This window comes from Argiope bruennichi, chromosome 4 (genome assembly GCF_947563725.1).
Source record: "Argiope bruennichi chromosome 4, qqArgBrue1.1, whole genome shotgun sequence".
NCBI classification, from domain to species: Eukaryota; Metazoa; Arthropoda; class Arachnida; order Araneae; family Araneidae; genus Argiope; species Argiope bruennichi.
Genome location: NC_079154.1, coordinates 106,245,230 through 106,269,737, shown reverse-complemented (window position 1 = coordinate 106,269,737; position 24,508 = coordinate 106,245,230). Strand labels below are relative to the sequence as shown.

Below are 24,508 nucleotides of genomic sequence, written 5' to 3'. Positions count from 1 at the left end.
ATTGGTTTCACTGGATTTTCAAATCAACGAACAAGTTTAAAATAAAGTCGATGCATTTGTTCGATAATGAGGATAAAAGAGGGTATTGCGAAAAATTCAATTTGGGTGCTCCGGCATACATTCCACATTTTCTGCTTTGAAAATGTGAAAATGTTTTTATTGCCACGTTGGCAGTTTCTAAATTAATTTCTGGTGTTTTGCGTAACTCGTCTATTTCAGTTAACAGAGAAAGTCGAGAATAGTATCTAATGCCCATGTAAAAGAAAAATGCTTTACAAACGGTTTTCGAAGGATCAAAATATTGTTTTACTATTGGAAACTTTGACGCAAAGCATTCAAATTTTTTTCGAATTATAAAATGAGAATCAAAGTTAATTGTTTGTTGTTTGTAATACACTTTATTATATCGTATTTGCAAATATAGAAATTTTGAACTCACATCTTGATGGATAAAGATCTGGAATTCTGTTCTTTTGTGTATTCTCTATGAAAATGCACAACTTTAAAGTTTTCTTAACTTTATTATCAATTAATGAATTAATTTATTTAAATTTTGATTTCACACACTTACAGCCAGCTGAGGGATGATTTGAAACGAAAAACTGATTATTAGATTTCCTAATATCTATAATAATAAATCATTAAAAACTAAAACCTGAAAAATATTTAAAATAAAAATATTTACTCTTGACAGCATCAATAAAGCGAATTTTTCGAAGCATTCCGTTACTTGTGCATTACCATTAAAAAAATTATGTACAGTATTCATGGCAAAGTAAATCTTTTTTTAAAAAAATTAAAAGTACAGTTTTTGAAAGATTCAAAAAATCTTTTTATAAAAATAATCTTCCTATTACTATATCCCGAAAGATTTCTAATAAAAGAAATTATTTTTTAAATAATAAAAATAAACGTTGAATGGATTTAATTGGAATCACAAATAAAATTATTAAAATTGCAAATTATTAAATGTGTGAAAAAAGAAATTATGGAAGAAAATCGTCCCAAGGTAAATTTCTGACTTTAAAATATGCTATTTAAATAATTTGATTATAAACTAACCCTCGGTCACTTTATACACATTGGAATTATAATGGGCGAATAATGCTAAAAGTTCAAAGAAAGCTGCGAACAACTATTTCAGGCATTTGAGAACTAGAAAAATTATCTATGAAATTTATATATATATATATATATATATATATATATATATATATTTCGAATACATAGTTTCATCAAGCAGAACATCTGGGATTGATGTTCAAAAGTAAAATTATACCATTTATAATTTTTTTAAAAATAAATCAAAATTATAAATTATATTCTTGATTATGTTTTAGATCGTGATATTACACAAGGTAGCTCTTATACCATTATGAGATTAAATAATCATCGAATAAAAAGTTATTTCCATTTCAAGTTATTTAAATGTCTCTATATTAAAGTAATATGAGTTTACGAATGAATAATATAAATTTGAATATTTTGACGCCAGATCAATAGCTTTGTATTATTGTCACAGCAGTGATTTTCATTTTATTACAGAAATTTAATGTGTTTTTTTAAATCAGCTTTTGCCTTTTATATTATTTATTTCAAAATTGAAAATGATTTTTTTAGAGTAAAGATTGTAAAATAATAATGTTAATTTAATTATGAAAGCTACAGTGATTTAAAAATTGTTATGTTCTTAATAATATTTTGAAAATTTATTTGCACTCTAAGTCTGAATTTATTTCTACTTTAATTCTAACAATAACTAATGTTATAATAAAAAAATAATGTATTTATACTCAAACAGTTGCTAATTTTTTATTTATTTTTGAATTTTTTACGATGCAAGGAACTTTAATGACAATTCTAAAAAATGCTATCAATTAATAGTTTCTTCCTTCTAGATAAGCGGAAAGATGATAAAGTTTGAAAGTTCCAAACATCAATAAAAAAAAATGTTTATTCAGTAAAGAATTTAATTAAAGTAATTTTTTATAAATTTTCCATAACAATGACTGAAAAAAGAAGAAGCAATTAGGTTGTAGTGAGTCTTTAGCAAGAAAATTCTGCAGCTTTTAAAAAGTTTATCAAACAAAACAACAACAACAAAAATATGGCACATTTTTTAATAAATATAACAAAAAAGTTAATTTCATCGACTTTAAAAATATTTATAATGGGACATAGTTGTTTAAAAAATTCAATAATTTTTTTAACATTTTATTAAAAAGTAATGAATTTTCGTACAAAGAATGTAATTTTACATACTATAATTAACTGGTATTTTTAAAGAATTATGTTTTTAATGAAAATAAAAAGTAATTTGCTATAGTTAGAATGTAAAAAAAATAATGACATTTTTTTCATATAAAGTAATTGCTTGAACCAGGAATCTTAATAAATAAGACAAGTTTTAATAATACTGACAATAATGATAGAAAAATAGAGAAGAAAAAAAAATTATAAATTGAAAGAGAAAAATGAGCGAATGAGAAATGACGGGTTTGAGAAGACAGACAAAGTAAAAATTTGAAAAGTGTTTGAAATACTAATTTAAATAGTCATGGATTTTTCATGGAAAAACAAATATTACTACTTAAAAAAATGAAATTTAATTTTCCTCATTCCTTGTTTTGGCAAATAAAAGTTTTGAAGCAAAAAAAAAAAAATTGCATTATTTTTTTGTCTGAAGTTTAACAAATGTCAACAGAATTTCGCGGTTTGAAAATAAGTAAATAATTGCAATCATGATGAAATTTGCAAAAAATATTAACACATTTTTTTCATTAATTGGCGCTGTATAGTTTCTTTTGATCATTTCTTTCTATTATTTTACTAATAATGCTACCTTTTAGTTACAAATCAAACACATAGAAAAAATGCACTGAAATAATGTTAAAACAAAAACATGAATGCAAATCGAATGAATTTTTTAAAATTTGAATTGAATATATTTGAAATGTTTTGAATACATTATGGAATAAGAAGAAAGAAAACAAATTATTTTATTGCTTGAAATTTCTAAGAAAAAAAAATCTTGCCTCAGATTTAATTTATCTTTGAATTGGGTAGACACTTTCATAACCATTATGAAAATTTAAACATTTTTTTTAAGGTGGAAACATATACTACAATCAATAATTTAAATCACATTTCATATGTTTAACAAAAACATTGTTCTATCGTTTCTTTTCCCAGTATACTCTATTCAAAAAATTGAATTACATTATATGAAATTAGCGAATATAAACATATTATGTAATGTAAGCCTCTTTGAAAAAAAATATGCATCGGAAAAAATTACTCAGAAGTTTTTAAAAAGTAAAGTTTATAAAAAAAGTAATGTATGCCAACTAAAAGGCTGCTGAAATTCCTGATTTTGAATTATTAGAATTACATATAGTAAAAAAATCTTTTTACCTTTGTCTAATAATTATGTTTATAATGCTTTAATGAAAACAAGAGGCAGAATAATGGATAAATACTCGCTCTAAAGCTGTTCTTATAGCTGATCACATGACATGAAAAATGATGCAGAGTTTATTTCTCACATTACGCTTTAATATCCCATTCTCAGACATGTTTTTTTAACCTCAGAAACTGTGCCTCGTAGCACGCTATGAAGAGTTTTTTTGATTGACGAATAATTTGTTGAAAAATTATAAGAAGCATCTTGATGTATTAATCTTGTTTCTTGCTGATTTCTACACGTGGCCATTTTTTCATTAATAACAATTAAGAACTTGGTATGTACTGAAGACAGTGTTGAACGAAGTATTATTGAAGCTATCAAATATACCCTATGAATCCAGAAGTCAAATATATCCAAAATACAAGAAGCATTCAGGGATTAAATTTCTTTAAGCTATTCAAAAAAGGAAATGATTATTAGAAATATAATTATTTTTTAATACACCATCATTGTTGAAGCATTTATTTTAGTAAGGGTGCAAGCTTTTGCACGTCCTTACTGTAGAGAGATTTTGCTTGTCATGATGAAGATACAACGTGAAATTTGAGGAAAATACATTGGCAGTATTTTAATAGTAAATTGTTGGCTTTTCTTAACCTTCACTTCAATTTTTGGAAGAAAATCATCATCGTCAATCAGATCGACTCCCGTTTCTGTCTTCATCGTAAACATGTTCATATCTTTCATAGAAACTTCGTACCGTCCTCCTTACCATTGAATCACTCATTGTGTTTTATCTGTAAACTTCACAAATTTTTCGTGAATTTCAGTTGGTTTTGTGTTCCTAGCATTAAGAAAGAATATGATAGAATGTAACTCATTAGCATCAGGATGTTCAGTTTTTGAAAAAACAATTAATTCGCTCTACATGTAGTCGTTGAAATATTCAGCAATCTAAAAATGACTTCGTTGTTTGTCAATGTGTCAAAAAAGTGTAGGGACATGTGTGAAATCCTGAACACAGCATTTCCACTGTGATGAAAAATGAAAACGGAACTTCTGGATACACTGACGTTGTTTGATATATGGTACATTCATACGTTAAGAATCATTAGATTCAGAATATGCGACTGATAAAAATCCCCAATACATAATACACGGATGAAAATTTTGATTAAGTATATCTTTTTCACTATTAAAAGATTATTTGTAATTTTAGGAAATTGCATAATCGGTATTTATTTTTGCAATTCTTTAAGAAAGCCATGGTGCTTTAAGATTTGCATTTTAGAGCTTCATTTTGCTAACTGCATTTAATTTATAGATATAAAACGCAATATTTGATATTTTACCATACAGAGAGAATAGTGGGTGTTGTAAGCACTGAATAATACTTTAAAAAAAGTGGGGAAAATATTTTTTTAAAAATATTTGCCAAACTCTCCTTTTCGTGTAATCATCAATTTCCTATTTTTCTTTAGAAATTGTACATCGCTGTGAATTAACTTATTTAATTTCATTTAATCTATTCTAGAATTAAACGTACAGAGTCCTCTGAAATATAAATATCAAATAAGATTAATTTTTGATTAAATATATTTAGGTGTTAAAAATTAAAGCCTGTTTATATATGAATAAAAATTAAATTTAGAAGAGGTCTATCAATATTAAATAACAATTAAGCAATTAGATATCTTTCAAAAAGAGTTTTAAAATAACACAGCCAGAAAACACTTATCTCAGCAAAACCATATGGAAGAACTTAAGAGTTCTACTGATAAATTTTTATTGTCTACAATTTTCTCAACATTGTTCTTCTAAAAAAGTATTCGAGCACAAAACAAAAGAAAAGGCTTAGTTAGATAGCAGGTTAAAAGAAATTCCAGATAAACAGAACGAGGGGGTAGGAAATGGTGACGTACCGTTTCATAGGGCAAATATTCATAGTTTAAACCTTCTAAGCTTGTTTTAAAAAGGCTAGTTAGGAGACTTAAAAAACCCTAATGTTCCTTAGAGATTTCGAAGAAATTCCGCTAAGCCGTCTTAGAAGGTTGGGGAAAAATCGTCCAAAGAATTAGATTTTTTCAAAGCTCCGTTGAGACATTTGTAAAACATGAATACATTTTTGGAAGTAATTATCCTAAAAGAGAGCTTATGAAATTCTGTACATAATTCATCGCTTTTTATAAATAACAATATCTGTACTGTCGATACATACAGTTCAAAACTGTCATGTTTTTTTAAATTAGAAATTTTTGCAAAGAAAAAACATACCTCTTTTTCACCTTATTGTACTTTTTTATCTACAGCAAGATGAAAATGTTTGCAGCGTTAGAGGCTAAAATTTTATTACTGAGTAAAAACCGAGTTTAAATATATTTAAACTGGAATTAAGTTAAATGTGATTTAATAAAAAAGCAAAAGAAATTAAAATTTAGGAGAATTTTCTTTCATTTGTAGAACGGAGAATTATTGGTGACTAAATATGACCAATATTAGGAAACTATAGGTGATGGAATACGTTGATCATTAAAAGCGATTAATTTCCAGCATAATCGGCGATTTATAATACATGGTGATTCATAAAGTAAGACAGTGACCGTCAAAGACAGGAACCATCTTAGCGAATCATAAAGTAGATGCACTATTAAAGTTTGTGTCTGTTCCATAATAGAAGTCACATAGATAGCAGCATGTGTGTCATGTGTCTAGACAGTCGAAATGACGGAGTCTGCAGTGGAGAAGGCTTTCCGTATCCTTCAGTTTAGAAAAAAGGAACTAGCAACTGTTGTGAAATGGCATTTTCGATCTGAATTCGGAAAAGAAGTTCCAATTAGAAAATATATCTATCAATGGTATGAAAAATTTAAAACTATGAGCTGTTTGTGGAAAGGTAAAAGTCCTGGAAGACAGACTATCGCAAGAAATCCCCGATAGAGTTTGAACTGCCATTCAACGAAACCCGGGATAATCAAAGCGGACGATGAGTGGGGAAATGCAGATTTCTCAGCCACTATCTGGAGAAATTTAAGAAAGATACTGAAAAGAATTCTATACGAAGTGCAGGTGTTTCAAAATCTGAATGACTTTGACAAACCAAAGAGCTGTGAATTTTGTGCCGATATGCAGCTTCGTTTTGAAAATGATCATTTTGTTTGTCACTCAGTTTTTCATTGATGAAGCAACATTTCATGTCAGTGGAAAAATACACAAGCATAATGTTCCCTTTTGGGGAAGAGAGAATCGTCAATTCATAGGGAAACATAAGCGAGATTCCCCTCAGGTAAATGTGTTCTGTGCAGTGTGCAGAAAGAAAGTGCAAGGCCCCTTCTAAAGGGAAGCACATAGAACATTTGCGACTGTCTCTAATAAAACCTAAAATAACCTTATATCATTCTGTTACAGGTGGCATATAATATCTTACATTGTCCTTGATTTATAATGTATTGTAACGGTATACTTCTTTATGAATCACCCTGTATTAAAACTTGTTTTTAATTTGCGATGTATCATTCAATTAAATCCTATTTTTCAATACATTGCCAAAATTTTTTATTGATGAACTGAGAGAAAAAAATATTATTTTATGTAGGAATAATTAAATTATTTTTTTCGAATGGGTTATTTATTATCACATCCATAAAAAATATACGAATATTAAAAAATAATAATATTCATTTCACAAAGAAATACATCGTTACAATTAAAGAAAAAACTCTCCTAAATACAAAAAAAGCCAGAAAAATTATTGGATAATTAATTTATAGAAAAAATAACATTCTTATAAACAAAATGCACCCTTAAAAGAAAAGAATGTTCCAAATTATATTCCATAAAAGATAAGTACTTATATTTCTTATGTAGAGATAAAAGATTCTAGATTACTCGTATTAACTTCAGGTAATTTGCGAAGATTTCTTGCGTCTGAAGGGAGCGGTAATGACGGTTATAAAAAACAAAGCTAAATTTATACTGCGTGAAATTGCTTTGTATACATTAAGAAAAAGAGAGATTATAAAATTTTCCTTAAAAATTTTGAGCAAAAAGCTCTTTCAGTCTGGTTATTTCAACTTTAAAGATATAATGAAGAGATTAATCTAGTTAAGAGAACCTTTATTTAATATAAGTACCTCGTCGATGTTTATTTTCGCCGGATATACACTTTCGTCTCATCTTTCTTTTATAGAATAGTTGACAGTTATTGGGAAATTATGCGGCTGCAGATAATTTATAGTACATTTTAACCCTACTAGATATATTTAGGCAATAAATTAAAATTTGTTATCGCATAAACTGGGAGCAATATCATGGAAAAAATAAGAGTCTATGGCGGAATCAGATTAGCGCTAAATTAGATAATATTTTTGATCCATTCATGCAATCATATATTTAGCGATTTATTAATGATGCCATTGTTTTGGAAGGTGGTTTTAATGAATTTTATTTGATTTATTGGTAAAACATAGCTTATAATAGATAAATAGAGTTACCCTGGGTTCTTCTATATATTAATTGCATTAAATGTAGTAAGATTAATTGCATTAAATGTAGTAGCCTGGATGCTCTTAATTTAAAATTTTTAAATTTAAATATTGGAAAAGAAGCTGACATGTCATGTAATGACTTATTTTTAAGATTTTATTGTCATTTATAATATCTACATTACTGTTGAATATGACATTTGTGTCACCAGCTCTTACGTTGCCTTTCATTAATACATTACATATTAAACAACTTCATTAATAAATTTACCAAACAATCTGCATAAGAAGGTGAATTTAAATTAATAAAAATTCCTTATGGTGCAGAAAGTGGAATCATTTATTAATATTAAAAATTTAAAATATTAACAGTTATTTCCAATTCAATAAAAATTAGTTACAACTTATTCAATTTTTGAATTTAAAAAAAATATTTATCATCTATAAAAAATGAAAATACATTGAAACATAAATAAGAAATGAATTATATATCTAAAAGTAATTTCATAAATCTAGAGTAGGTTTCATCTAATTAATTTTGATTAAAAAATAAAATGTTACAAAGAATATTCAACATAGCTATGAAAATGAGCTTACTTTTGCTGCAATTTCTTAGAAATATGAGACCATAATTAAATGCATTGAAGATCTTAAATAATAAAAATATAAAAATTCCTTCCATACATTTTTCTTATAGAATAACTTAATTAAAAAATATAAGATCTCAAACAGAGCAGATAATCATTAATTATTCACTTCATTTATTTTTGAAATATGATTGTATAACTATCTTTCGGAAATATTTCCTCTAAAATCTATTTTTAACATACTGAGAAAGAGAAATTGAAGCCACAGTCTTTGTTTTGCTATATTTTAAGAAACTGCATCCATTAGTCTTTTAATTTAATATTTCTTTAGTCCATTAATAAGATTCTCAAAAGAGAGCTCTTAATTGAAATGAACAGTCAAAGAAACGGAAGGTATTTTTTCCCCCATGAAATAAAAGAAATATTAAATGTTTTTCTGAATATCTATGCAAAAAATGCATAGAAAAACGTTATAATATGAGAATGTAAAAAAAGAGAAACAAAGACCATTTATATTAACTTGGTTTTGTTGCAAGGATAATTAGAAAAATGTAATTAGAACGCAGCTGTTCATTAATTGCTTTTATTTAATATGTACTTATTAGTACAGATGAAAATATGTTGATATCCAATGCATTTTTATGCTTTTAAAATTCATCAAATCTATTTAAATCGATTCTTTATTTTGAAAGTAATAATGCATTTTATTTCAATATTTTTTTGCAGAATAAAAAAAGAATATTAGAAAGTATTGTAAGCAATTTTTACAAATAAAAGCTGTTTACGAGATTTTTATAAAATTTCTTAAAATACTGAGCCCACAAAAAGTCATTATTATATTTTATTTTGTAATTTCTGTAACTATTTTGATTAAAAAAATGAAGCTTCTGATTTATTCACGGATTTAAAGCGAAAAAAAAAAAGGTAATCACTTCTAATGTTAACAAGTTTTGTTGTCAAATATTTTACATATAAAAGCATTTTATAAACTATCTTGTGATATTTAGCGCATAAAAAGATCTTTTGTCTCTTTTATGATTTCTTTTATAAATTCTGTAATTTTCTTTTAATGGAGCTCTTGATTTGATATTTATGCATTGAAACAAAAAAAGTACGCTTCTGATCGCTGATGTAACGAGTAATAAGTTAATTGAGATAAAAGTTCATTCATTCAGTTCTGATGGGAATTACGTTTATTCAAGAAATAATGCATAATTTCTAATCTGGTAATAATAAACCTTGTTTATATATGCTTGATTACTCAAGGGGAGGGTTGGTTAAATATTTAGGATCCCATTGTGGCATATACTATTTCCGAATAAATGTGAAAATCACATATTTATTGGATTAGTTTAAATTTCCTAGTCAAGAGGTTTGAGTTAAAGATGGGACACTGTTTTATATCAGAAGAAATTTTCCATTTGGAAGCTGTCATAATCAAAAATATCTGGAAGACCGACCACTTGGCAGTTTTGTTTTGTTTATAAAATCTCTTATTTTCGGAGAAAATTCTTAGATAAAATCACAAATAGATTATATATGAATATTTTTCAATCATACCTACATAAAAATTGGTAAAAAAACTTGAATAAAAAAAAATCATGAATGCACTTAGTTATTCGAAACAATCTGCTATATTACAGTAATCATTTTACAGTTTATCGATTATCATTTATATTTTAGAACTTATACTCAGTTTTACCAGGGTGAAATCGGGTCCAAGAAGATACTGTATGATATTATCAGCGTGAGGGCAAATGGAAAAAAGCTCTAACAGTTAGTTATAAAATAGGGTTATTTTTATATGTGTAAAATCGTATTTTTTCAGGAAAGACACCTATATAGATAAACTGAAGAAGCAAAACCTTATCTAAATACAAAACTTGATTCAAATCGTTAGGGACATTTCTGAGATACACGAAATAAATTTATATATTATATTCAAGAATTGTTCGTTTACAGTTGTAAGATCTGAATGAAATTCATATTGTACAGTTAGTTCTTCGATTTTCGCTAAAAAATATTGTACCATTATGAAGAACGGCTGAAGACAGGTAGGAGAAAAAAAACACCATTTATCCAACTTTGAAGAATTATGTAGGAAATTTGTAGGTAGCTTAGAGGAGGAAAGCTCAATTCTTAAGTTTTGTTTATTAGGCCATTCCACAAAATTTGAATGAAGGCTTGTTCTATTTTTACTATTTCTAGAAAAAAATTCCGATTTTTCAAAAGTTATGGTGCATCAATCCGGTAACCATAGCATTTAATAGCTGGTGTTTTCCTATGAAATTTTTTTGATATTTAAAATCTAATTAAATGAATGTAATCTCAAAAGCAGTTCAGACGTTAAAGAAATATGGATTCATATGCTTTTAAGTACAGGACGAGTCATGAATTTAGCCCTGGATGCTTGCTAGGTTGCAAGCACCCACACACACACACACACACACATTGAAATAAACGTCCATTTATTTTACCACAGGGGGGCAAGGTTTGTGGTTTGTACATGGGGACGAAGTTGGAATGTGTTCTAACTTCATCCCAAAGACAAGAATAAAAATTTAAAAAAAAATATTTTCATTCCAGTGATTCGTGACAATTACTTTGACACGTGTCGACTTAGGAAAGGGTGTCTTAGGTACATTTGAAAGGAATGCGTAGGTGTTAGATATTTTTATCCCTTCTCATGGAGCCTGAGTAAGAAAGTGTCAGCAACTGTTTAGAGAGCGCGTGAGAAAAATTAAATAAAAAAGTTGGATTTGGATCAGGACATATTAATAAAATCAGCATTGTTATTCGTTCGGAAAATGATGACTGATGATGGTTCCTAATTGTTGTAATGAAGGATGATAAAAATGATAAAAAAAATTAAATGACAAAAAATTGATTTGTTAATTGCTTTTAATGCATTTTTTTATTGGAAAAAGTGATAACGATGGAAGCTCCAGTAAAATAAGGGTTTACAAATGAAATGAAACCTTTTAGACCCCCTCCTTTAAACTTTTACAAGAATGCTTACAGAATTAGAAGTTTCAAAATAATAAGAAATTATTTAATTCAAAATCTATGTGCTCTATTCATAAATTCTAGTGCATGGCAAATTTCACTACACTTCTGAAATGCTGAATCTTACCTTTGTTTCCGTGTCTGGTGATATGAAAGTCAGACTGAACCACGACAAATGATCTTTGCGCATCTTCTTGTTGGATTCTATTTCGATGGATTGCTCTATGAGATCTTCTACCTCTTCGCTTACTGTTGGTGTCAAAGGGCGATGGGTGGAAGCTTTTCGAGGTTTGGGTTCATCATCTGGTGGCAGGGATGCTGTTTCCTCGTCCATCGAGTCCCTCATATAATTCAACTAGGAATAAGCGCTTTAGTTAACGACGAATATAAAATTTAATTAGCGGAATTGGGATGTTCCAATATGTAATAAAAATGTTTTGAATAATTCTCATTTAGATCTTCTTGAGGCAGTTAAACATTGTTGAATACATTTGATGCGGGAACGCGTTAAGTATAAATATTATAATAGATATTGAGGAATATTTTCAAAAGATAATAAATTCTTAAAAGGACTTTTAAAAAAAACGATTGTCAATCATATAATCGCTGTGTTTAGAAAATATATTTTTTACTTACTGTGGGGATTTTATAAGCAATGAATCATTTTTTTTACCAATAAAAAGCCGCAAAAAAGTATTAAGAAGTATCAGCGATGCCAAATGCAAATAAAAAAAAAATTGAAATTTTTTTAAAGAATTTAAAAATATTGATTTCTTATCAAAATTACCAAAATCTGAAAATGAATTTTAGCAATACGACAAATTTTGTGCTTGTATTACTGTAGATTTTCAAGAATCGAAAAAGCAATTTTGATAATGTGTGTACAAATTGTCTTAACTTTAAAAATAATTTAATATATAAGAATAACTTTAGAATGACAGAAAAAAGAATTAGCTATGATTATTTGTTCTTAGAAAAATTTCATTTTCATACTTTTCAAGTTGTTTATACAGAGTGACGGTCATTGTCCACATTTTTAATTTTGTTCGAATATGCAGAAAATTCGATACTTTTGCTATGTTTTTTGAACAGTTTAAAGTTTTAAATATTCGATTTATTTACTAAAAATTAAAACATTATCTGTATATTGTTGATATTATTCAAAATATAAGTAGAGAAAAATTTTTGAAAATTTTCTTTTCATTACAATACCGATGTCCATCAATAAAATATTGGATAGCATTTGGCATTCTATAATCTATTCGAAAGTTTTCTAAGAACCAGTAGTGTCTGTAATAAACGGTTAATTTAAAGATAATTTACCGGTCAAAACATATTGATGCTGAAATTGATATATATCATATTACAGAATACTTATGATAATAAAACACGTATTTTAACAATGTTATGTCTGATGACGGTGTAAAAAGATATACTGCTTGAGACTGAACCAGTGCAAACAATTTATAATCATTATTTTCATTTTAAGAAATGTCAAAAAGAGACCGTAATGATTGTAATTTTATGATTTTACAGTCTCATGCTTTAAAAAAACAGAACTTAAAACGGATATAATGGTGAAAAATTATTGGCAATATAGGTATAAAAGAAATTCAGTAATACCTATAGTGCTATATGATTTCCCCAAAACCCTTTCTCAATTTTTGTATATTTTAAGATGACTACGTTAAAAAGTTGATTTTTTCAAATCATGAACTTTTTTAAATTTAATATTCTTAGTGTTTGAATAGGTTTCTTTAAAAAAAACTTTCGAATTTGATTTCTAAGTCTATTTTTTGGGAAGTTATACCGATTTTTTATATTTGCATTTATGTTTTAATGCTATTTTGCATCTTTAGATATCATTTTCACAAATTCTAATCTTTGATAGAATTTTCTGACGAAAAACCTCGTAAATTAAAATCTAATGCATATTTTTTTGTTCAAATTTAGTATAATAATTCTTCAATATATTCTGTAGTTTCTGAGCTAGAAAATAAGTAATCCATTTATTTAGAAATATTTTATAGTTGTTTTCGTGTTTTACAATGTTTAAAAAACAGTAAATTTCGTGCCATTTTTCATTTGAACCCCAATATTTAAAGAATGGATAGAAATACAAATTATTGTTTAGTTCAGGAACTAGTTTATATATTTTTTAAAGCTTTTTGCAAAATTTTAAGCAAATCAGTTGATAAACCTCGAAACTAGTGGATATTTGCTTTATACCTCTTTTTAGCCAAACAAATGCCCTTTTTAATTTTTCAATTTAAAAAAAATTTCTAATTAACTGGTAAATTTTGATTTCATAGATGTTTTTTCAAGCTTTTTTATGCAAATATTCAAAAGCAGTTATATTTTTTAATGTTCTTAAAAAATTCATCCCGAACATAGCGACATTAAATAAAAGTATAAATTGTATTTATTCATTATAAAACGGTTAAATTCAACATTTGTTACAATAATATGATTAATAAATAATAAACTGTGGAGATAGCAAAGAGAAGAGCCAGAAGAATAAATATAATTAGTTATTAATTTTACATAAATAAATTTAATTTAATGTTTTTTCTGTGAAATTTTTCTTTTGATAAAAGCATAAAATCAAGTTAATGTGCATGTTTTGCTCAAAATTTTACGATTTCTTTCATTTGTACTTCTGAAGATCTGTTTAATCGTCATCCTTGGTTCTATCCAACCAGATGAAGTGCTAACGGATAATTTTCCTGCACTTTCTCTCTCAATTTCTGAATAAATTTTTATTTGTTGAGTTGGAAATGTGGAATTTCACAAACGCGCCTCTAAGAGGCGGTACTCGCACACCTCAAGTTCTGAACAATGGGAGTGAAAATTTGTGGAATTGAGGAGAGAGAGATATTGCTTAGCAACGGCATGGTAAAGCAAATATTTTCACCAAACTTTCAATACATACGGGCAGTTTATTTAGTTAGGAATATTTAACGAAATTAAACTTTATGCGAAGTAGGGAGATATATTTTTATATTTAAGAACACTTTAAGTGATTTTTTTTCATGTAGTTTCGAATATAAAAAAAAGCTGGTGTATATTTGCTTAGCTTGAATATAAAAAAATGAGTGAAATTTTCCTCGAAACAAACTTATTTAAGTTTTGCTTAATGAATTCGGAAAAGAATTGTAATAACTTTTGGTTTAAGATTAAAAAATAATTTGATATTTTAGAAAATTTAATATACTAGAAAATTGATGATGGAATTTCAAAAAATTGCCAGGATTAGATCAAATAATCATAAGATTTATTTTTCATTAAAAATGGCATTTCTGTTGCAATATTATTATTTTTTAAATTTATTTTATTTTTTATTTATTATTATTTGCAATCAATTCCAAGCCGGATCTTACACTTTCACTTCAATTTCGAGGTTCCTATTTATGCTTGACTTTTTATAATTAAAACAGATATAAAAACGATTAAAAATGTTGCATTTTAATACAAAATCTTGTGGATTTTTATAAAACTTATTAAAAAGAAGATATATATAGTTATGAGGAGAAAATTATTTGATTGGCGTTTGAAAATGAAAACAATGGCATATTTTAGAAAGAATGCCCTCTTTTCACTAACAATAAATTCTGCAGGTTCAGACTGGAAAGCTTTCTTGTAATTATTTTATTAAGATTGCATTTTTAGATATTTTTGAAAATTTTTATATTTCATCTGTGAAAAGAAATATTATGCTTAAAGTATATATAAAAAAGAGACCGGATCAAGATGATGATGTTAACTTTTGACAGTTTATATTAGTTTCAGTTTAAAAGTAAGTTTCTTCATAAATGATATTGGAGTGGTCTTTTTTTGCATTCAACTTATTCGGATAAATTATTTTATTTTGAAAGAATAATACAAAAACAAGATCGTTTCCGGTTTTGGGGAAAACTGATTTTGATCTTGTTTCACTACATTGTCAGATGACAAGCATGATAAAAGTTGAATATATTTATATTCTCAAAAGACCCTATATTAATTAATTAAACATTGTTGATTATGTTTTCTGGAAGACTAAGCTATGAAAAGGTATTAATGTATTTAAAATTCCATTTCATAATATATTAATATATCTTAAAATCGGTGCCTTTCGTAATAAAACACCAACACAATTTTCCTTTTTGAGTATTCCTAGTGTCACCATGTGTTTTGGTAAAATTTTATCCTAGTTTTTTTATGTAGGGTCAAAACAGATCTCACAACATGTAGGAACTGCATTGAATTTTCTCAAGAAAGTTTCTGCTCATCTCTTGAGTGTCAGAAAACAACTTTCATCTTCTTATTTTCTTTTTTTTTTTGCATCCCAAATCTCTGTTTTATTGCTTTCAATGTTTTTATTAAGCTTATGTGTTTTCTTTGGATATCTTTAAAAGGTGAGACTTCTCAAATATTATCTGCAGGTCCATGCGACAACTTTCATGCCGTTCACTTTTTTAATTTACATGATACTACTATCTATCTTACTCTCAAAAGCAACATAGAATGTGCACGTAAAGGAAAACAAGAGGAAAACTTGGCAAATATACAGTCCACAAAGAGTAGTTGTATTCATGCGAAGATTATATATAGTTCCTGCAAATTAAATTGTGTTGTTCCTACAAACGGAAAAGTTTTATTTTTCTTTACCAAATGGTAAATATGCATGTAGCTTTTTCTGGAGTATTTGTTCATGTTTCAACAGCAGTCTGTCATTATACGTTCAGCCGATCTACCGTGATACCGCGCCTCCATGATCTTCAAATTTTAGTGAAATTACTCACTCTACTCATCATTGATTGCACTAAGACTTTTCAGGAAATCTACAAGATGGCTACGCAAAAAAGGAAATTTGATTCTCATGAAGCAATCAAGTATTTTGTGTTTCAGAGAAAGGATACGACAATGGATTTGAATATCAACCAAACATTCTTTCCAAGTTATATCACTGTTTTGATGATATATTCATCGATAACGAGCTGCTGAATTTATGGACCACCAAACATAAACACACTGCTCTTTATCTTTTTAAATGACATGCTAGGAAATGTCTAAATGGGATTCTTGATACAGTTTTCTTCAATTGACAAAGCTTTAATCAACTGCTTCATGAGACACAGTTTTTTAAGCACGGGGAGGGGGGAAGATAATATTCTTTCTACCGACATGTGGCTGGTGTAGAAGGTTTAGTTTACCAGGTTTTAAGTCTGATCTTGGCAGTCAATTCGACTTCACCCAATGGTTCCCACTAGTTCTGCTATCTCATATATGCAAAAAACAAGGATACTTGATATTTCTGAGTTAATAACTAAGAAAGAAGTAGGTCATTTCATGGTTAACATAAATGATCTATTGGTTCCTATAATATAGCAACAAATCAATGAATATTTTTTTCTGACAATGAAAATTTTCCTATTCTACAAGTAAACTAATTAAATGGCCTATTAGGACAGCATCAAATAAATTTCCATTGAGGAGGAGGGCAAACTTCTAGCTCCGATTTGTGCGATCAATGAAAAATCGGCATTCAGTTTCGTTATAGGCTAAAATTTGAAATTTTTCCATCATGCTATGGCAATACACAAATCCATCACCTTCGAAAATATCGCAGAAGCCCATATTAGCTACTTTTTCAAGCAAGATTTTCTTACGCAATTTTGATACTAACAACTCTGATGCTTTTTTTGGATAATGCCAAATCCCGTGACATATAATTCAACTCATGGTACTCAAATCCCTTATAAGCAGAATCATTATTAATTTCAAAATTTTCACTGTTGGGATCACTTCGATTTTCACAAGACTCTTTCTTGCATTTCCAAAGAGGGTAATTCTTTGAAAACTGGCACTGGAATTTCAGTTGAATGAAGTAATGGACATATATTAACAGCAAATTAAGATAATCAATTATATATTTATTTTCTTGTTAAATCCTGAAATTTTTACTATACAGAAGTAATAATTAATTGACTGAGCTCTGAGCTCTCGCTAAATCGTAAGTATATTAATGAAAATTTAACAGGTGTTCCCAAATTTATAAATTCTTGACAAACTGTTTGCATTGCATAATTTGTGATAGACCTATGATATGGTCTGAACCACGACGCCTGCCCGAAAAGTGGAAGTGTGGAACCTTCACCGGGAAGAAATGCCATGATTTTTCTTGGTTGCCAATTTTCACTTTAAAAGGGACAAATAAGGCTAGCTGACAAATGTCTGTTCCTTGTCAATGAAGGATAAAACTACCAAATGCCATAAAACTAAATAGGTTGAGGTTATTTAAACAGTTATGATATGCTCTATCGAGGCGGATTCAATGAAAGATTTCAGTGCTTATATCAATTAAAAATAAACACTGTAATCCTTGTATACATACAAGAACTCGGTCTCTCCTTCGGAATGCACTTTATTATATCAGAGTAACACACGACATCTCACTACAGTATCACAGGCATAACTGAACTTGTCTAGACAAGCAGGCACCTGTCGCTTGTTTCCTGAGGCGTCATTCACCCGGCACCAGTCAAAGATTTATATCCGTCAATAGGAAATCAATAGAACTTTCAATGATCCACGTTCGATCCCACAGTAAGTGGATACGTTCACACAAAAAATAAAGAAAAAACTTGACGTGTCTGAGGAGAACTAATTTCGATTCACTAATGTAATTCTTATTAATTAATAATTTAGATGTGTCTTCATAAATAATTCATTTGAGATTTTTAACTCATAGAAAGAAACATAATTTTTAAGAGTATTTTCTCTATAAATATTAGTAATAGTTAAAGCATTTCTTCTTAACTAGATTTTATAAAGATTTAACAACATTTAAATAAATAAAAAGAAGAATCAAGTTCTCCAAAATGGTGCCTAAAAGCTGACGGATATTACTAATATTGTTATTAAATATATTGTAAATCATCATGCTTTATCCAAGAAATTCCACTCAGATTAAATAGATGAAAAAAATTAAAAAAAAAAGATTTGCAGAAACGTCTTAAGTGATTTTGATATTCGGAATTGAAATTTAAGGCACCAAGATTTGCTAAATTTCATTTGAATATCTTTAAGTTGTTAATGGCATAAATTATAAACATCAAAGACAAAATTAGTCTTACATTTTCGAAAGGTATTTCTGGATTCCAGTCAACATCTTCATCACTGCGACTGTCTTGTCGGCACATTGTCTTTTTTAATCCACGAAAAGATTGACAAAACTGGAAGTAAAAAGTGCAATTATTTGACAAGAAATTTCACACTGTCAATTGTATAGTACATTTATAAATATAAAATAGCTTTTGAATAAATCGAAATACAACATATTTTAAATTCTAATGAAAAACAATTATTTTTAGGGTTAATTAAACAAACTATATATATTCTCTTTAAAAATATTTTCTAAGATGTAATGTAAAATTATTGATAGTATATTTCAATTGAAGACTTTTTAGATTAATAAAACGTCAGTAATTATTTAGAATACGAATAGAAATTAGAGTATTTTTCTCTTCAAATTGCCTTTGTGCAATGGAAAAAAACATTGAATATTTTCCACTTTTAATATCATTGTCAAAGCATTGTGAGGTTTAGTAAAGTAATTAAGATCCTATTTCAAAGCGACATTTTGATATTAGCTGTATTTGAATAATTTTTAAAAAATGCTCCAGCATTAAAATGCTCACATATTTATTAAAGCATCGAAATATAAAATGCAACGGATTACATGCCATTTGAGTTTGAATAACAAACTGCATGTATTTAAGTAGTATTTTCAGTAATGATGTTTAAACCCATAAAATTGTGATTAATTGAATCCAAAACGCAATGCAAATTTTGGTAAATAGCGATCTATCTGAAGATGAGCATATTAGCAATATATTATCAATTTTTAGATATGAATTCCTTCTGAACTTTTGCGCATGCGGTAGTCACATCTCATTTTATCAAAAATACGAGTAATATGAAAAATAATGAAGGAAATTATTTTTTACTAAGCAGTATATTAAAACATCACATATATTTCCAATTTAAATACTGTACGATTAAAAAAAAGAAACTAAAAATTAGAAAAGAAAAACTAATAAGAAAATGAATTCCAGAAATTCGCCATTTTTATATGCTGTGTATCACCATTTGTGGAATGAAATCATCTAACAGAAGTAGCCACACATTTTTGAAACAAACAACATTTATTAATGAGATCGGGATATTAAAAACGCAAATTTTGAATTATAAATAAGCATTCAACTTTGCGCTTTAGCTGAATGTAAAGGGAATTATTTTTCTTTTCTCTTTAATTTAGAAGATGTCTAAAGCATTTTAATTTCAAAACAATGTGTTATCTCTGGCATAAATCCAATATTCTCTTCGAAATTCTGTGAGATAATTAATAGCAATTCGTTAGCTGTAATTGGAAAATTGATTATCTTAAATGGAGAGAAATATCTTTAAGACTTTAAATCAATATTTAACTGATCATTTATTGTATTTGCTATAGATGATGAAAATTATGGCATTCACATTTATTCTGCTTTTAAAGTAATATTTATACAAAAATAATTATTGCAAATTTTAGTTAAATATGTCTTGCGTTGGGTTATAATTTATTTTAAATGATAGCTTATTATTAATAAACTATTGAACATATATTAAAGTAATCCTTCATAAATACACTCCTAATGACTTATGACATCCTATTTAAAGCTTCTTTTAAGAGCTTGCTGTTATGCAGGGTTGACACTCGGCCAGTTATAAGACGGCAAGTAGGCAGCGCATGCGTAGAAAGAGACTGATTTATGGTTGCCACAACTTCATAAGAAAAATTCAGGCATTCCATACTTGGCTATAAATTGCCATTTTGGCGTCTCTGAATTTTCCTTTTTCACTGCGTGTCGCATTAAAATTATGGATATTTACACAAAGAAACATGGTAAATTAAAAAAAAAAAGTCAACATACCTAAATTTAAAAAGTTATAGAAAATAAATGGCAAAAAGAAAAGAAAAAAAAAAACAAATTTGCATCAGAAAGAACAAAGAGCAAAAAATGGCGATATTAATCTACGATAATTGATCCATTTTTTCAAGCCAAAAAAACCCAGACAAATTCTACAAACGCATGCGCAGTAAGAAGAACTACAATACAGTGGCTTGTAGTTGACCCTGCCTACTAGCCGTCTTATAATTGGCAGAATGTAAACCCGCCATTAGATATATTAATTGTATGATTGAAAATTATATGATTCTTTGCTGTATCTGTTATTCATACATAAGCCAGTAGTTATATTTTCTAATTAACGAGCATAAAATTTAGGCAGTAATTATAAGGTGAACACTGCTTTATAATCGCTGTCTCGATTAATAATAAAGAAGAATACATATTAATCTGAGTGCTGCCCTGCGGCCCAGACCATTTTATCTAAAATTATTAAATTTTGTACATTTATACTTTGGAAGATGAAAATGTGATCCATCAATAGATGGGATGATTTTTTTTTTAGAAATTTTGATTTATTAAAAACTAGGTGAACTTTTAGCATTTTCCACGATAACCTTTGGAAATATAAAAGCATAAATTTTATTTTTTCACAATATTTAAATTTTTAAAAAATGTATTTTCACTGATATCAGTATTTTTTGTTGTATCTTTTATTAATTTTTTATTAAAAAACCAGTTTAAGCATATTTTACTACCAAATATTTCATTAATGATGTTAGGCCCAAATATTTTTTATGATTGAAATTAATGCTTCATCATGGCTTTTTGTTATTTCTGATGATAAATATATCAAGATTATTTTTACATGTTAAGTAGATTTTTATAAAGCATTCTTTTAATAAAATGTTTGAAATTCTTCCGAATTTACAATTAAAGTTTAACTTCAGAATCAAGCAACGGTGAAGATTTTTAGTGTGTCTATTTTTAAACCCTGTGACTGTTTTCTGGGATATAATTGGATGTATAAAGATATAAACAGAAAATTAGGGATATGTGTATCATAAAGAACATAGTGATGTACGTCCTCTGAAATGATTTATTGATTAAGTTTAATTATTTAGTTAATCTTTTATTATAAATTGTTTTACCGAATAAATGTTCTTTAGTTTTAAGAACAGTGCAAAATAAATATCAATAATGTAATGATTTAAGTGAATTTGAACATATGCGGTAAATTGTATTCTTCTTCCACTTCAAATTATTCTCTGCTTTATAACATGATGAAAATGTTAAATTTAGAAATATATAGAAAGAAATAAAAGAAAAAGAATTCTCAATCCCTTTTTAAAAAAGAGCGATGCATAATATAAGAAATTGATTAAATTATCTCATATGATATTAGAAAACATCAGTTTTGCCAAACAATAACATATGGAAGTAGATAGTAATCAATGTTCTCATATAGTTGATAGGTGGCAATCGATGATCATATAGAGATGCGTAAATAAATTTCAACAATCGAGGCAGACATTTCTGGCTTAGATTTATCAAGAAAATAAATAATAATGCGAAACTAATTAAATGCTGCGGTTGTATTGAAAAAAAGTCTACTAAATTTGTGGAAAATATACTATGATCAAAAAACACAATTTATCTTCAAGGCAAAGGGTTATAAAGGGTTGCTAAGAAAAAAAAACCCATAAAAAATGTATTGAGCCGTCAAACAAATTTATTTTATTTTTTTAAATTATCAGTATTCAAAATAATTCGGTTTTGTATAAACTTTTATTTTATTTCTATTGTTATCTGGTATCGATATAGATGAAAACTATATTATTTATTACATACTTTTCTTTCAAAATTTTATCTAGTATTTTCTTTCAATTAATTAAACTTTGACTGAATTTGTATACAAAGTTGGAATTCGAATTATACACTTTTGCCATTCCACTTCTAACTATTGTGTTACTTCGGAATATTACTGTATTTTGAATTAATAAATTAATATATAGTGCTGAAAAAATTCAAATAAGTATTGCCAATTTATCAAAATACTATCCAGCCCTTAAGCGTATTTCCTTCTTAAATTTTTTTAACAGGGAACTCGGTATTTTCAAAACTCTTTCGGCAAAGTTGGGAGCAAAAGATAGTGTAATTTTTATAACAAAGCATTTAGAAATGATGAATGTAAATGACAGTGTTAATAGTCTACAATACTATGATTGAAATTATTTTCTAAATATTCAGAAAAGAAATAGAAATATGTCATCAATAGTTTTGAAAATAGTTATTTTAATTCTATTTGGGGCTTCGGTTATACATTTAAACTGCAAACTTTCAACCATCACTTTCGGATGAGCAAATCAGGAGAAATCACTATCTACCAGACAGGAAATACTACCAGACCTGTTAATCAGACGAGAAACAGCAGCTAATAAATTTTTAAAATCCTAGACTATCCTCTCCAACTAGTACAGGCACACATATTTTTTTTTCTAGTATTAGGGGAAAAAAAGATAGCGATGCAGTAGAAGAAAATTACTGGAAGGCAGCTAACCAGAGCAACGCATCGATGGAGGTTATGTTAGAAGAAAAGACTGAAAATGAATTGGGAAGAAGAAATTCCTAGGAGAATCAATAAAAAAAGAATTTACAAGGAACTGAAAGAAAAAAAAATCCGAATTTCGGTTCATTCCGTCATGAAGATGGGAAAAAAATAAAGGAATGCATGACGATGACGTCATCGAAGAAATCGGAAGGTGTTTCGAGAACTATCTATCTTGTGATAACGTGGTGAAATAAGATAAATTTGATGATGGAATTATTGCTTTAAGAATCTAAAGAAGCCAATGAAAAATGTTGGATACAAGATATTTATGATATCTAAGAAAAAAGTGAATGATAGTGTAAAATATACTCAGTTTATCTTCTTTCTCAGAAATGAAGATTTCTTTTGTTTGTACGAGATTTTAAACCAGTTTTCTATGATTAGAACTTCTTTTTATATATATATATATATTTCTTAAATTTAAAGTATTAATATTTATTTTGCTATAGTCTTTATTGCTCTTCAACATTTTTTGAATATGAGCAAAATTTAAACTTGGGGGCGAAAAAACTCTTAATTATATCGCCGTTTAACAAACACCATTATTTTTCTCTATTTTGCATATTTTCAAAGTAGCTAAAAACTAAATTTTCGTAAGAGAATGGATAATTTTTCTGAACGGTGAAGCTAATTTTAATCAAGCATCACATGTGGAAAAATATATATATATATTAGAATTTAGAAAATTAAAAAAAAAAATTGTAAAATAAGCAAAAGCAAAAATATTCTGGAATTGAGTCTTTTTTTTCTTTGTAAAATTGTGAAAGTTGGTGTTGCTTGTTTGGCGAAGACATTATTTTTCTAGCCAGAAACTAAGGCACAAAGCTGCCGTGAAGAAATAGTTCAAATTCCTTCCACATTACTGATCAAATGTAATGTTAGCCACGTCAAACGTATTAAACCTTATCAAGCAAATATTAATTTTCTTAATACTATTGACAATAACACATTAAACGTTATATGATCTGTGATTCATGATACTCATTCTAACGATGATTTTTGGATTATTTGAAATTTCATTTTATAAACGAAAGAAATATCTCATAATTTACTAAACATAAAAAATATTATTTTTTCCATTCACTTAATTAATAATAAAACTAATTAAAAAGGATGACAATATGATACTTAAGCTGTAACAAAGAACATAGATTAGATATCTTATCTCTTCATGCGTCAAAACGAACAAAACATTATTTTCCTTGAATAAATGCCTTTTGAAATAATCCAAAAACTTAATTTTGATTTTCGGAGACCTAAAGAAAATTTTTACAGAAAGAACTATTGACGCTCACTGTCTAGAATGCGAGATTTATTTCATTTGAATTAATGTATCTTAAGTCCTAGAAATTCCTTTCTAGAAATTCATTTATTATGAGACATTTATTTTAGTGTGTTTATAAGAATTTTTTGTTCACGTTTATTGATTAAATTTAAAGGAGGGCAATTTAAGCAAATAATAAATTTTTTAATCATTAAATTTC

At 27.5% G+C, this 24,508-nt stretch overlaps 1 protein-coding gene across 4 annotated transcripts in view; it reads right to left on the bottom strand.

Annotated features, from left to right (window-relative positions):
- LOC129965976 (adenylyl cyclase 78C-like) overlaps window positions 1-24,508 on the bottom strand; it is a 430,498-nt gene that overhangs the window by 31,951 nt on the left and 374,039 nt on the right. For all 4 annotated transcript variants that reach the window (XM_056080294.1, XM_056080293.1, XM_056080292.1 and 1 more), the window contains exons 12-13: window positions 18,599-18,697; window positions 11,608-11,835 (exon numbers count right to left, since the gene is read on the bottom strand). In XM_056080294.1, the coding sequence (XP_055936269.1) occupies window positions 11,608-11,835; window positions 18,599-18,697 (327 nt within the window). The remainder of the gene's footprint in view (window positions 1-11,607; window positions 11,836-18,598; window positions 18,698-24,508) is intronic.